This window comes from Silene latifolia, chromosome Y, assembly GCF_048544455.1.
Source record: "Silene latifolia isolate original U9 population chromosome Y, ASM4854445v1, whole genome shotgun sequence".
NCBI classification, from domain to species: Eukaryota; Viridiplantae; Streptophyta; class Magnoliopsida; order Caryophyllales; family Caryophyllaceae; genus Silene; species Silene latifolia.
Window position 1 is genome coordinate 273052144 of NC_133538.1, and position 14393 is coordinate 273066536.

At 32.4% G+C, this 14393-nt stretch overlaps 1 protein-coding gene across 2 annotated transcripts; it reads right to left on the minus strand.

Annotated features, from left to right (window-relative positions):
* Positions 1-11756: 11756 nt before the first annotated feature.
* On the minus strand, positions 11757-13822 carry LOC141626445 (shewanella-like protein phosphatase 1). 2 transcript variants are annotated; one of them, XM_074440255.1, is made up of 5 exons: positions 13393-13819; positions 13239-13308; positions 13105-13158; positions 12285-12709; positions 11759-12175 (listed from the first exon to the last, which is right to left on the minus strand). In XM_074440255.1, exons 1-4 carry the CDS (start codon positions 13431-13433, stop codon positions 12611-12613), a joined length of 264 nt encoding a protein of 87 aa, XP_074296356.1. In that variant the 5' UTR covers positions 13434-13819; the 3' UTR covers positions 11759-12175; positions 12285-12610. The 2 variants fall into 2 exon arrangements, 1 of the variants encoding a protein (XP_074296356.1); XR_012536027.1 differs by lacking the exon at positions 13105-13158 and having other exon boundaries at positions 11757-12175; positions 13393-13822.
* Between the last annotated feature and the right edge of the window lie 571 nt (positions 13823-14393).

A 14393-nucleotide genomic window follows, 5' to 3' on the forward strand; every position in this document is an offset into this window, starting at 1 on the left:
TTAGTTGACAAAGAATAATATTACTTCCCAATTGTATTCTTAAAATGAGATTTAATAATGATATTTAAATCATGTGATCGCACTATTGTTGAGGACACATTTCCCAACAATCTCCCACTTGTCCTCGACAAGTGTGCGTCACCAATTCTCTTGTCCTATTACTATCTCCCACTCAATGCAAGGTGTCTTTCGGGTCGTACTTGCAAGTGATCATATCGAGAGTGGTTTCCTCGATCCTGGAGAATAATCGATTGACCGGATGTATCCACTCGGATACCTTCCGAGCGTGGCCACGCATTTACGATTCATTACTCCTCGAGTGGCCCCGAGATATTGTTATAACCCCGACAAGGGGATGGACAATTCTATCGCACTCATTCCCTTCGACTAGCCACAGCCATCATAACCCAAAATATGCCCATTTGACCCCATTTACGAAGGTCGTAGTAACACAAATCAAAGTTAATCAAAACGTGCCATCTTAGGTGAATAGTCTTTAGTCAAAAGAATCGACTCATTAGAATACTATAGCAGACTCTCCGCCACGACCATGCTATATAAATTTGCCGTAACTCTATAAGCGGTCATTAGGCCCGACAAAAAGTTCCTAACAGTCGGCCTATGTGATCGACTAGTCATCTCACATGACTCTATGGCATTTGAACTTGCCATCAATCGCATCACACTCTAGTCACTTCGAGACGTCACCTCATACAAGTGACTATGGGCGAATACAATGTTAATCCGTGTTCACTTTAACGGGGTTCAATTGTCACTACAACCCGTTTGGATGTAACAAAGTATAAAAGGAGTTTTTAAAGAAAAACTCGAACGACAAATGCGATTATCACATATGAATAGTCAATGCCCGATTACTATTTCATATTCTATAATCTAATTTGATCTTGCATGTAGTTGTTCATTTCAATTCAATTGAAATGACATGACTCATCATGTTTAGCCTATGAGAAGGCTTTGGTTAGTAGGTTTTATCAACTTCTTGTACCTTACTCAACCTTACTACATATTCGTTTTCCTTTGTAATGTATACATTTGCATCACAACACTTTTTGAGTACGTGTCGAGATCCAATCAAGACATAGGCCCTCTTAGCCTAAGAATAGCTCCCACTTGTTTTCACAAAGTGTGCGGGACTCATCCTCTTGCACATCTCATGATTGCAAGTGTACTCAATTTCCGTTATATATATATCTCTCATTGTTCTTTATTGCCTAGAACGATTCTAGAAAATCTACTTCTTAATTATCATAGCCACAATGGTATCTTAACCATCCTAATGTGTTTTGATTATGGTTTTGTCGGAAACCATGCGCAACCTCAATTGTCAATTGTCACTTGTGTAACACCCTTACACAAAATTGCATCATAAACACTTTGCTTTACTTCCTTAATGCTTCAGCAAGCACTTAAGGGTAATCTTTATATACTAGGTAAAGATTACTTAAATTCGATTTTGAAAACAATTCATCATACTCAAAGTATATGAAGTGTTATACATCATTACTCATTTAATTGATCCAAGCAAATGAAGCAAATGGAATCAATCAAATATGTTCGATTTAATTGAACTAGTCATGAATCTTATCAACATAAGACTTCTTACTGACGCTAATATCATGTGGATTTATCTTCATAAATCCGGATATTCAAGATGTATTATAATACTCCAAAAGTCTTAAATCATTCTCGATGATCAATATGTCATCCACATATCGGACTAATTAAAATTTCCGTAACTCCCACTAAACTTCATGTATAAACACAACTTCTCGACATATCGAGAAATGTTTTATCACATGATCCAAAAATGTTGATTCCAACTCATTGATGTCCTACTTAAGACCCTCTCTTAAGTTTCACATTATCTTAGGATTGCAAGAATCTTCAAAACTCAAGACATGTATTGAATACATTCCTTCTAATTGAAGAAGTGGGTTTTAGATTCACTTGCTATGTATTTCATAACCTCATAATGAAACACAATCCCTAAGAAGATCCAAATAGACTTAAGCATTTCAATTAGTGCAAAACCCTTTGCATCCAATCAAACTTTGAAATTTGTCTTTATTAGTGCAAAACCCTTTGCAACTAATCAAGCCTTTTTATTTTGGATTTTCATGGCTCTAAGCCTTATATTGAGTTGTGACTTAAACACTCTCATGTAAGTCATATGTTCATTACTTTCTAGAAGTAATCAATTTGAATCAAACGATTTCTTTGTAAGTTATAAGCTCTTTACTTTCTTAAAAGTAGCATGAATCCATCATTTTTAACAAGTGATGAATTTTAACCTCCTAGGTTTTGAAGAAACAATGTCTCACACAAAACGTCTCATGTAGCCAAGAAAGACCAGTTTCTTGCGACAACGTTTTACACAAAACATCTCACGTAGCCAAGAAAGACCAGTTTCTTGCGATATAACATCTTGTGGCTCTTTGAATAATTTCTCCCACTCTGTCTTCAAAAATAAACTTGTATTTTAGAAAGACAGCTTCATGAGCCGCAAACCCGTCGTACTCGTGATAATTGAAAAGGGAAAAATGAGCATTTGTTTCTTGTGAAAACTTACAAACATGGTACCCTTACCATTTCATATCTCATATGATTCGTATTAGTGGAAAAATAATTTAGACAAAAATGATAAAAACCCCAAAAGGATCAAGTAACTCAAAGTAACTTGATTGAAATCCAAACCATATCGAATAGCGTTTGATTTCTTATCCATCCACACATTATTTCATAATGCGTGCTAAGAGAGATTAACTTGTGATACTATATCACATTTTTTTTGGCTTATATCAAAGTCTTCACTTTGATAATCCCATCACGACTAAATCGTGATTCCTTGAACTCTTGAACTTCTTCAAAGATTTCTTTATTTACCTTATTAAGTGAACATATTAGTGTCAACTTAAATCGTTGGTAAAAGATAATGATCAACCTATTTTGGATCGATGATATACAACCTCGATCACCTTTTCAACCAAAAGGCACGAGACATCTTGCTTTGAATACAAGATACGCATATACCATTAACAATCTAATGGTTTCAAGAGTACTCGATAACTCCTTGCGTTCATCATTCCAAAATTTAAGGTTTAATCTTGGGTTACCAGTTTAAATCTTACATCATCTACATGATATATCATTCTAGTTTGGTTTAGAATATAATCACCTTGATAATGGGCTAGCCATACATCAAATCGTGGTGTATAAGGTCACAAAAGTGAAAACCTCTTTTGTATCTTAACAAGTTTATATTCTTATTTAGAGTTTATGCACTTAATAGTCACAATTAAGTACAACTTTAAATCCAAAAACTAGATTGAGTACACAATTACTCTATCTCTCAACATTATTGTTGCTAGTCATCATATTCTAATCATCTTATGTGTCGAATACAATGATGAAAACCTCCATTGGTTTCTAATGTTGTGAAGTGGTACTAGCAAAAATTTATGTTTAGTCAAATAAACATTTAAAGAAGAAGGTCCCATTAGATGTCCCACAACTAACTTGTTGATTCTTCAATAATTTGGGGTAGTTTCCTTTCTCGTGTCCAACATTTGAGACAATGGAAACTTTATCGGTCGGGATTGATAGGTTTAGTATCGTCATTCTCAACAACTTTACTTTTAACATTACCTTGTATCAATTCCATTATAATCTTTACTTCTTGAACCTCGTCCTCATCTTAACAAGTTAAGAGAATGCTCCCACTCATTTCAATGAGTCTTTGCTTTGAGAAGCAAAATTGAATTCATGAAGAACACTCTTCATTTGTTCGTTTTAGTCTTAAAAACTTTCATTGAGGTGGTTGCGTTATTTTGGTCAATTACGAATTCTTGACAAAACTAATTACCAAAATAATTTATCGCTTCAAGGTACTTAATTCAATTAAGTATATGAATAACAATCCATTGTAAGTAGAAGTGTTAGTCAAGAATCAAAAACCTGTTTGATAATGAATAACTTTAATCTATACTCTTTACAAGAGATCCTTAGCAATGGTTCATACGAGGTCTTTAGAAGAAAATTCATATTTTGTCTTTAGTTACGATGTTTTAATGGAGTTTTGAATCAAAATCGAAATGATATCGTATATGAATTGTGGTAAAGAAATAGAACAATATGATAACGGAATAGTGGAAAACAAAACATTCATCGTCATATTAATACTTGTAAAAAGTATAGCATTTACATAGTGACCTCTACCCAACTATGATAAATGATTCCAAGATCCAAATTCATATTAACTTGGGCACGGGGTAGCCGATGAAACCCTTATCAATATAACTCGGTGGATTAACTCTTTAATCGATTCTACTTTTAGAACTCTCGGTCGATAATATTTACTCTAATATTTATCTATAGCCCAAAACACATCAACAAGGGCACGGGGTAGCCGATGAAACCCTTATCAATTACTTTTGTTGAGTTCAATCCAAATTTCGAATAAATGTGTCCATTATCCAAACCCACATTAACTTAGGCACGGGGTAGCCGATGAAACCCTCATCAACATGAATTCGGTGGATTAACATTTATCACCCACTTCCCCTACGTAACAAGGTTTGTACCCCGGGGTAGCCGAGTGCACTCCCTCGCGAAATAGGTTTTCATGGTTTCTACTATTTGGTAAGGCTATGTCTCAATTAGTTGTTTTAGCGAGAGGTCATGTCAATTTATTATCTATCACGTTTTAAGTGAACTAAAGCGGTGAACTACGATAATTCGAATTGACACGGTCGATAAACTCGATAAAATAACAATGCATGTTTAGTTATGGCGATTTAGCGATGCATGTGACATAAAATAAAATGCAAGCATAAAAGTAAATAAATCCTAGTATGGCCTTTCCTAAAATAGAAAAACTATTAATCTATTACATATTCGGAAACCAACTCCATTGGTCCCTTGAACTTCGGTTGTGGCACGCATCTCGAGGTAACACCGTCTTTATGTATCGCCATTCTTGAAGTAATCCGTCTTTTGGAACTCCGGAATGAATAAAATTACATAATAAATTACATAATTTCCTATTATACATTTGTAACTAAAATAAAATAAATCTATTGAATTACAAAACGGTGATACGAGATCACAATAAAAATTACAACCGAATCGATATTCCCATACATTTCGGGAAATACCAATTAAAATCTAAGGCCATACTAAGTAAAATTACATAATTCAAAATTACATAAATTAAAATTATGACAATCATAAAGAAAAATGCAGCATTATAATATGTATGAACATGCTCAATTTTTATGCTAAATCGCCTTTTAATTAGCCAATATCGTATATTACTCGGTTTTTACGGATTTGCGTGATTTCAACATTTTATAATCACAAAAATGCATAAACTCATATTTATGTATAAGTTAATTACCCTAACCTCTTAGGACTCAAAATATAGTCTTCACTAATAATTTGACCATAATTAACCCTTATTTATAAAATTGTTCATAAATGGACCAAAAATTACAAAAATAAGCCATTAAACTTCAAATAAATCGAAAAATTTCAAATAAATTCAAAATTTGAAATTTAAATTCATGAACATTCTGGAAAAATCCATGAAACTCATAATGTTCAAAATCTTAGGTTAAAAATTTCGAAAAATTTACCGGAAAAACAATGTTGCGGTTTATCGATTTTTAATAAAATAATCATAAAAACATGGAAAAATTATTCTCACTAACTTTTCAATTTTAGATCTGAAAAATATAATAAAATGCAACATTAGACGTTTTTCCTAAGTCATAGATTATGTTTTATTAATTTTCCACTAATAATGTCACTATTTATGCTATTTTTCTTCAAAAATTCATAAATCATGCAAAAAGACTTCTTTATAGCCAATTATTTTACACACATCTTGTAAAATTTCATGTGACAACATATTAATTTTCTATGACCAGATTCGAAATTTAACTCATATTAACCTATTTTTCACTTAAATCCGAATTTAATAATGAAAAAATCATTTTTCGAGCATAACAAGTCCAAAAATTATGAAAATTTACAGGTTATCTCAAAATAATATATGTGACAACATATCCAAAAACCAAGTGAAAATTCGAAGTATAGCTAATTTTAGACCAAAAATGACATTTTTACTCATAAAATCACATTTAAATGCCATTATTATAAAATATGAACAATAAAAATCCGAAAAATTAACCAAAATATCCTAAAACATTTTAGGACCAGAAATATTAACATGCATGTAATAATTTCGTGATATATCATAATAACACAAATTTTACAAGTTTTATTTTGTTATTCATATAACTCGGAAAAACTTTTAACCAATTTGCATGCAAACAACCGTGGCTCAAGATACCGATTGAAGGAAATGTAGATTCATATACATTTTAACATACTCATATATGTCTAAAATAATTTGTCATAAAATTAAAACGGATTTTATGCATGCAAACAATAATATAAAAGGAGGAGAAATCATGTCCTTACATTGTAGATTTCGGCTATTAGGGCACAAGAGAGATCACCTTTCTCTTCTTGTTCTTGAGCTTTTCCTTTATGGATGAACAAGATCTAAGTACAAGATCTCTCCCCAAGCTTTATACCCAAGGCTTAACACTTAATCTAATATTAGAGTAAATTATCAATTACACCCACGCCAAATACACATTTTTACATTAACTCCCACGTCAAATTTTTTTATTAAATTACACCCAAGTTAATAGCTCAGTTTACAAATTGCACCCAATATCGGAATCCGGCCACTTTTCCGTCAAAATTCAATTTTTTTTTTAAAAAAAATGATTTTAGGACGATTTTGCCCTTGTTCTTTCCTCTTCTTCTTCCTTTTCTTGACTCTTCTAATTTATTCTTCCTCTTTCTTTATTTATTCTTCATCTTTCTTCTTCTTTTTTTCTTCCGTCCAGATTTATTATTATTTTTCTTTCTTCAAATTTCTTTTTTTAATTTCTTCTTTCTTCTTCTTTCATTTCAAGTTCTCCAGATTTATCAACCCAAATGCACATTATGAATTAGGGATAAATAACAAATAAAGTAAATAATTTCCCTCACATCAAACAAATGAATTAGGCGGTGCGAATCTGGGTTGATGAGCAACTCTTGGTGGTCGTGCTTGAGCCTCGGTGTACGAGTGCGGGTGGTTTGGGGAGATTTTTCAATATTTGTTGGGTTTGGGGAATAAAGCAGACAACAACAAAAAGTCGAAAACAACCACCCAAAAAGTCAATTGATAAAATTAAGGGGAAATAATTAGAAGTAAAATGGAGGAGATATCAATTAAGGTTGGATCAATGCTTATTGATTTTAATTTGTGTATGGAGTATAGGTGTTTGGATTTTTTATTTATTTGATAAGGAAAAAATGATTGAAATCGGGGAAGGCTTCATGGTTATTGTTGTAATGGAGGAGGAAGAAGATGAAGTTGTAATGGAGGAGAAAGATGAAGCTCAAAGGTGGAGGAGGAAATAGGGGAAGTAACTCAAAATCACACAAAATCAGACTAATAGATTCGGGGGCAAAATTGTCATTTCATAATTTTTTCACGGAAAATGGGGTTGGGTGCAATTTATAAACTGAGCTATTAACTTGGGTGTAATTTAAAAAAAAAATTTGACGTGGGAGTTAATGTAAAAATGTGTATTTGGCGTGGGTGTAATTGATAATTTACTCTTAATATTATAAGTACTAGTATAATATTAATGTAGTGAAAATTGAACCAAAATTATTTTGGTTTTAAGCTCCTAAAACCGTGTAGAGGAGAAGGAATTTTGGGAGTATTTTATCTCTCTAAAACTCTCTTATTTTAGATAAGTTGTTTTATGAATGAATAATCACCTTACATTATAGTCTAAGAGGCAAATTAAGGGGAAAAACAATTAGTTTTTCCCTCTTAAAAAAACCGGACCAAGGGTGAGTGGGAGGGGAGCCAATGCATGCATACATTTGTCTTCACAATGTTTAGTAGGCTTGCATGGCTACTAAAGCATGTAATGATTGTGTTTACCACTTAATAAAACAACCACAATATTGGCTTAAACCTCCTCTTATTTTCGGCACATATGTTAATATGGTATCCATATTATTTTTGTCAATTGTCAATATGTCACATGTCATATGTGATATAAATTTGTTATGTATTTTTAACATATTAAAAATCAACGTATTAATAAAAATACGTCACATACAAAAATCGACTTAGTAATATCATAATTACTTGTGCCAAAATATTTTACCAATTTATAAATCACAACAGATTGTATTTATAATAAATCATTCAATTCCGATTGTTTCTTTAAACAATAATTTCATCCGAGTAATGATACAATTCAATTACTCAGACCGTATCTCATTTAATCACATTTCAATTTGATACGTAAATTTTACTTCCAAAATCGTCCGTCAATTTTCAAGTAATTTAATTAACTCGCAACATTATACGATTAATTAAATAATCAATTAAGAGTATTGCCCTTTAGGTATGACCTAGGGGGTCAACGGATCACCACCGTCACACTTAACAAGAATGTCAAACTCTAGTCACCAATCATTACCGATATATGTTGACCAGTTGACAGTAACAATATTACTTCCCAATTGTATTCTTAAAATGAGATTTAATAATGATATTTAAATCATGTGATCGCACTATTGTTGAGGACACATTTCCCAACAGATATTCCTAAGCATTTGATTAAAAAGGAACTGCCCAGGATGCAATTGCTCGGGAAAATCCAGTTGTCAAAGCTGAGAAGATTGACAAAATATGATTTCAGTTGTCTGCATAATGCAGTCATTCGCGATCACAAGCTTCAAGCTTCCAAGAATAAAATGTTGTATTATAATTTGTGCTTCATAGTGTGTAAAACTTGTACTATTTGAATTTGAGCAGAATTTTAGGTTTTGAATTGGGGATTTGGGAATTGATGATGAAGAATTTTGTGATTTGAATAGTAAAATTACGAGAAATTGAAATTGAAGAAGCTGTGATTTTGGATGATGAGATTAATTTGGTGATTAACGTCTTCATTTTAACTTTTGTTTGACAAAAATCAAAAGTGTGGTAAAGAGATGAACACTTCTCTAGGGTTTTGATTTATTGAAGTGATCACGAAATAGGTTTAGCTGCTTAGAGTTGCTAGCCCGAATCGATTCAACCCGATTTTTTTTCGGAGGTGCTTTTTTTAAGGGAAAAATGCATTTAGTTTGTCAATAACACCAGAATAACACCGCCATAACAACACAATAACACCGGCGTAACAGCATAATAACACCAGAATAACATCGGAATAACACCAAAATACCACCAGAATAACAGCACAATAACACGTGGTAAAAAAGAGTAAAAAAATCAAAGTCGTAAAAAATACTCAAAGTGGCACCGGAATAACATCACAATAACACCAGAATAACAGCAAAAATAACATGCAATAAAAAAAAAGAGTAAAAAATCAAAGTAGTAAAAAAAATCAAAGTGACACCGGACCGTAATAACATCACAATAACAGCAGAATAACAGTAGAATAACAGCACAATAACACGTGGTAAAAAAAGGAAAAAAATCAAAGTCATATTAAGTGGCACCCACAATAACACCAGAATAACAGCACAATAACATGCGGTAAAAAAAGAGAAAAAAATTAAAGTAGTAAAAAATCAAAGTAGTAAAAAAATCAAAGTGACACTGTAATAACATCACAATAACAGCAAAATAACAGTAGAAAAACGGCACAATAACACGTGGTAAAAAAAGAAAAAAAAAGAAAAGTCGTAAAAAAAATCAAAGTAACAGCAGAATAACATCACAATAACAGATGAATAATAATAAAAGCACAATAACACGTGGTAAAAAAAAAGAAAAAAATCAAAGTCGTAAAAAAAAATCATAGTGAAAAAAAGCACAATAACAGTATAATAACACGAGGTAAAAAAATAAGAGTAAAAAAAATTCAAGTAAAAAAAAATTGATGTTGCCACTCAAGTAAAAAAAATTCAAGTAAAAAAAATTCAAGCAGAATAAGTGAATAACAGTAGAATAACAGCACAATAACACGTGGTAAAAAAAAAGAAAAAAAAATCAAAGTCGTAAAAAAATTCACAGTAACAGCAGAATAACATCACAATAACAGCAGAATAACAATAACAGCACAATAACATATGGTAAAAAAAAAGGAGAAAAAAAATCAAAGTCGTAAAAAAAATCAAAGTAACAGCAGAATAACATCACAATAACAGCGGAATAACAATAACAGTAAAATAACATGTGGTAAAAAAAAAGAGAGAAAAAAATCAAAGTCGTAAAAAAAATCCAGGTAAAAAAAAAGCACAATAATAGCATAATAACACGAGGTAAAAAAATAAGAGTAAAAAAAATTTCAAGTAAAAAAAAATCCGGTACAAAAAGAAAAAGAAAAAAGGTAACATAATGAGTAAATTAAAGAAAAACATAAGAGAAAACAAAAATCAAAGTGGTAAAAAAAAGCATAATAACACGAGGTAAAAAAAAGAGAAAAAATTAAAGTAAAAAAAAGTAACATTAGAAAAAAGAGAAAATAAACTAAATAACAATGCTTTTATATGACAACTAAGATTAATCTTGACCACTCATCTCTAATTTAATCTAATGGTTGAGATTCCCCCAACTCACAACTCACCATAAGAACCAAAATCACCAAATCCAATCTCTCTCTCTATAGAGTTGTGAGTTGGGGGAATCTCAACCATTAGATTAAATTAGAGATGAGTGGCCAAGATTAATCTTAGTTGTCATATAAAAGCATTGTTATTTAGTTTATTTTCTCTTTTTTCTGGTGCTACTCTTTTTTTTTTTTACTTTAATTTTTTTATCTCTTTTTTTTACCTCGTGTTATTATGCTTTTTTTTACAACTTTGATTTTTTTTTTCTCTTATGTTTTTCTCTAATTTTCTCATTATGTTACCTTTTTTTCTTTTTCTTTTTGTACCAAATTTTTTTTTGCTTGAATTTTTTTTCACTCTTATTTTTTTTACCTCGTGTTATTATTCTGTTATTGTGCTTTTTTTAACTTGATTTTTTAACGACTTTGATTTTTTTTTCTCTTTTTTTTTACCACATGTTATTGTGCTGTTATTGTTATTCCACATTTGTTATTGTGATGTTATTCTCATTGTTACTTTGATTTTTTACGACTTTGATTTTTTTTTTTTTTTTTACCACGTGTTATTGTGCTGTTATTCTACCGTTATTCCATTGTTATTGTGATGTTATGCGGTGTCACTTTGATTTTTTTTACCACTTTGATTTTTTTTACTCTTTTTTTACCGCATGTTATTGTGCTGTTATTCTGGTGTTATTGTGATGTTATTCCGGTGCCACTTTGATTTTTTTTACGTCTTTGATTTTTTTCCCTTTTTTTTACCACGTGTTATTGTGCTGTTATTCTGCTGTTATTGTGATGTTATTCCGGTGTCACTTTGATTTTTTTTTACTATTTTGATTTTTTTTAATCTTTTTTTTACCGCATGTTATTGTGATGTTATTCCGTTGTCACTTTGATTTTTTTACTACTTTGATTTTTTTACTTTTTTTTACCGCATGTTATTGTGCTGTTATTCTGCTGTTATTGTGATGTTATTCCGGTGTCACTTTGATTTTTTGTTACTACTTTGATTTTTTTAATATTTTTTTTACCGCATGTTATTGTGATGTTATTCCACGTGTTATAATGCAAACATGGCCCAACACATCAAAAACACAATATGTATATGAATTTTTGAGAACCACAAACATCAATTATAGTCATAATCCAGAGTCGTTTCAGGAATATTAATCTAAAACAAGCAAGACAATATACAAAGACAAAAAAAGTGAACAATTTAACATTTGAGCTCAGAACTTCAACAACTTAACATTCCCTTTCTCGCCACCTCCAACCGCGGTATTCAACACGCCATCAATATCCTGCATTATCCTAGTAATAAACCCACGCACCTGCCGCGTCACACCATCAGCACCTCCGCCACCGGTGCCTCCTTCATCCGGAGCAGCCATAAGCTCCGCCACCACAATTAGCTGTATCGGAGGAGTTGAATAATCTGCCTCCATTCGTCAAAACACAATCACGAGCATCTGAATCAACGACGCTTTTTCCAGCATATCCGCTTGCTGCGTCTCAATCATAAACACCCATATAAACCCCTCCCTATAATTTCCAGACTTCTCTGAAAACCAGACTCTTAAAAATATTAAAAAGAAAAACAAGAAGGGCATGTACCAGCAGGAAATCTGAGATTTCTGAGGGATCACATCGGTACGCTGTAAAAAGCAATACTTGACGTTGACTGGTTTCCCTTTTCTGATGGGACGACCGTTGTTAATAAGACAACGAAACTCCTTGAATCGCACCGCCACGAGCAGCCCAGAAAACGAGCACCATATCTAGCTTCATTTTCTCACCTCGACGCCGCATTAAACACCATGTTTCGACAACCATGGCTGTCATTTCATGGTTCAATTTCGACCTGCGAGCAACATCGATCAAGAGCAGCTACCACGACTCAATTCCGTCATCAATCAACCACAACAGTTCACCTTCGTCCCTCATTCACACACTTGAACCTTAAACTGAATAATGATGACTACCCTGTTCAAGGGCGGGGTGGGTGAAAATGGTTTTGTGGTGCGACCAACTGTGCCAACCTGCAATTGGAGGATTTTGGACACATTGTGAAGGCATATATATATATATGCTGGAGTTCCAATGCTAACTTGTCCTATTTTTTGGGATCAAATGCCCAATAGTAAGCTAATAGTGAATTTAGTTACAAGGAAAGAAATAGGTGATGTTGTAATGAGTATCATGAACCCCAGGAGTGAAGAGCGGACAAAGATGTTTTAATGTGTATCAACTATCAACAATGGAAGAGCGAGAAGTTTTTAAAGTTGCTACTAACTCAACAAGGTAACATAATAATCCTACACAAGTACAAATTACAATGACCAGACACCGCCTCTACATTTTTCTTGTATGCATTGTACTGAAGTAGGAGTAATAATTGCTTCTACATATAAGTAAGGACTTGCAGTTCACTAACAGTGTCGCCTTTTCCTCTAATTGCTCTTGGTTTGTTGTCTAATATTTCCATAACCTTGGGCAGGAATCATGCATTGAATGTTAAAAACACTATGCACGAGAGTAATACTCAAAACAATCAGAATACATATATACCTCAGGCCGGGAATCCAGAACTCCACTGGACATTCCGACATCAATACGCCATATGCTACAGTTATACTCACTGCAAGGGTAAAACAAACAAAATATCATCAAGTTTATCAAAAGGGAAGTCATCCCAAACATGGATGCGCTAACACACACATACCAGTTCACCCCTTGAGTCTGAGGAGTATGACCCACGACCATCGCCTTGGCACCAATAGCTTGCAGGGTTTCCTCAAGGATTGTGTGAATCTGACAACCAGAATGGAGTATAATTTAACCAACCATTAATTAACGAAATTTACATAGAATTTCAACAAAAGAATAGGAGATCTGAATCAAATAGATGGATTCGCAATCAAATTATCTTCACAATTAGCGACTGGTCTCGAACAGGATGTTTGTGAGTTGTAATTTGACGTGAATCCGATTCAAAGACGGTTTGAAGAGAGAATTTTCATGGATTAGGAAGAATGATGAATTGATTATTAATTATTAATTGTAGAAATTGAGAAGCTGCTACTTTATTTTCCCCAAATTCTACGGTTGTCTAATGTATTTTTTCTGGCTGGAATGGAAAGAGGACGAACGAGATTTTGTCGGGCTTTGATTTTTTTTATTTCATCTTAGCCCTTGTTTTCCTTTAATCTAATGGTCCAGATTTTCCAAACTCACAACTCACCGTAAGAACCCAACTCACGAGATCCCGCCTCTATATATATATATATATATATATATATATATATATATATATATATATATATATATATATATATATATATATATATAATATAACTAGATTTAATGCTCGTGCGATGCACGAGCCTCTGGTAATATTTTGTTTATAACCCGCTTGTAATTGTTACATTATAGTCTTAAAAAGCTACAATAAATTCTAAATCCCACCTGTGCTCGATTCCAACTCCAATTCCATGCAAATTTACTTAATTACTCCTAAAATATTTTTTATGTACTCTTAAATCGTTTAGATTGATTATACGCATTAGTAATTGGTACAATAGCTCCAATAGCACTAATTTGTGTACTTTGAATTCACGACAGGGTACACTTCCATTTTCTTTACAGCTCTTACAAAATTCATGAATGATAACTCACTATATTGGTCTCCCAAATGTTAAAAACTTTGTTGGCTTAGATTTAACT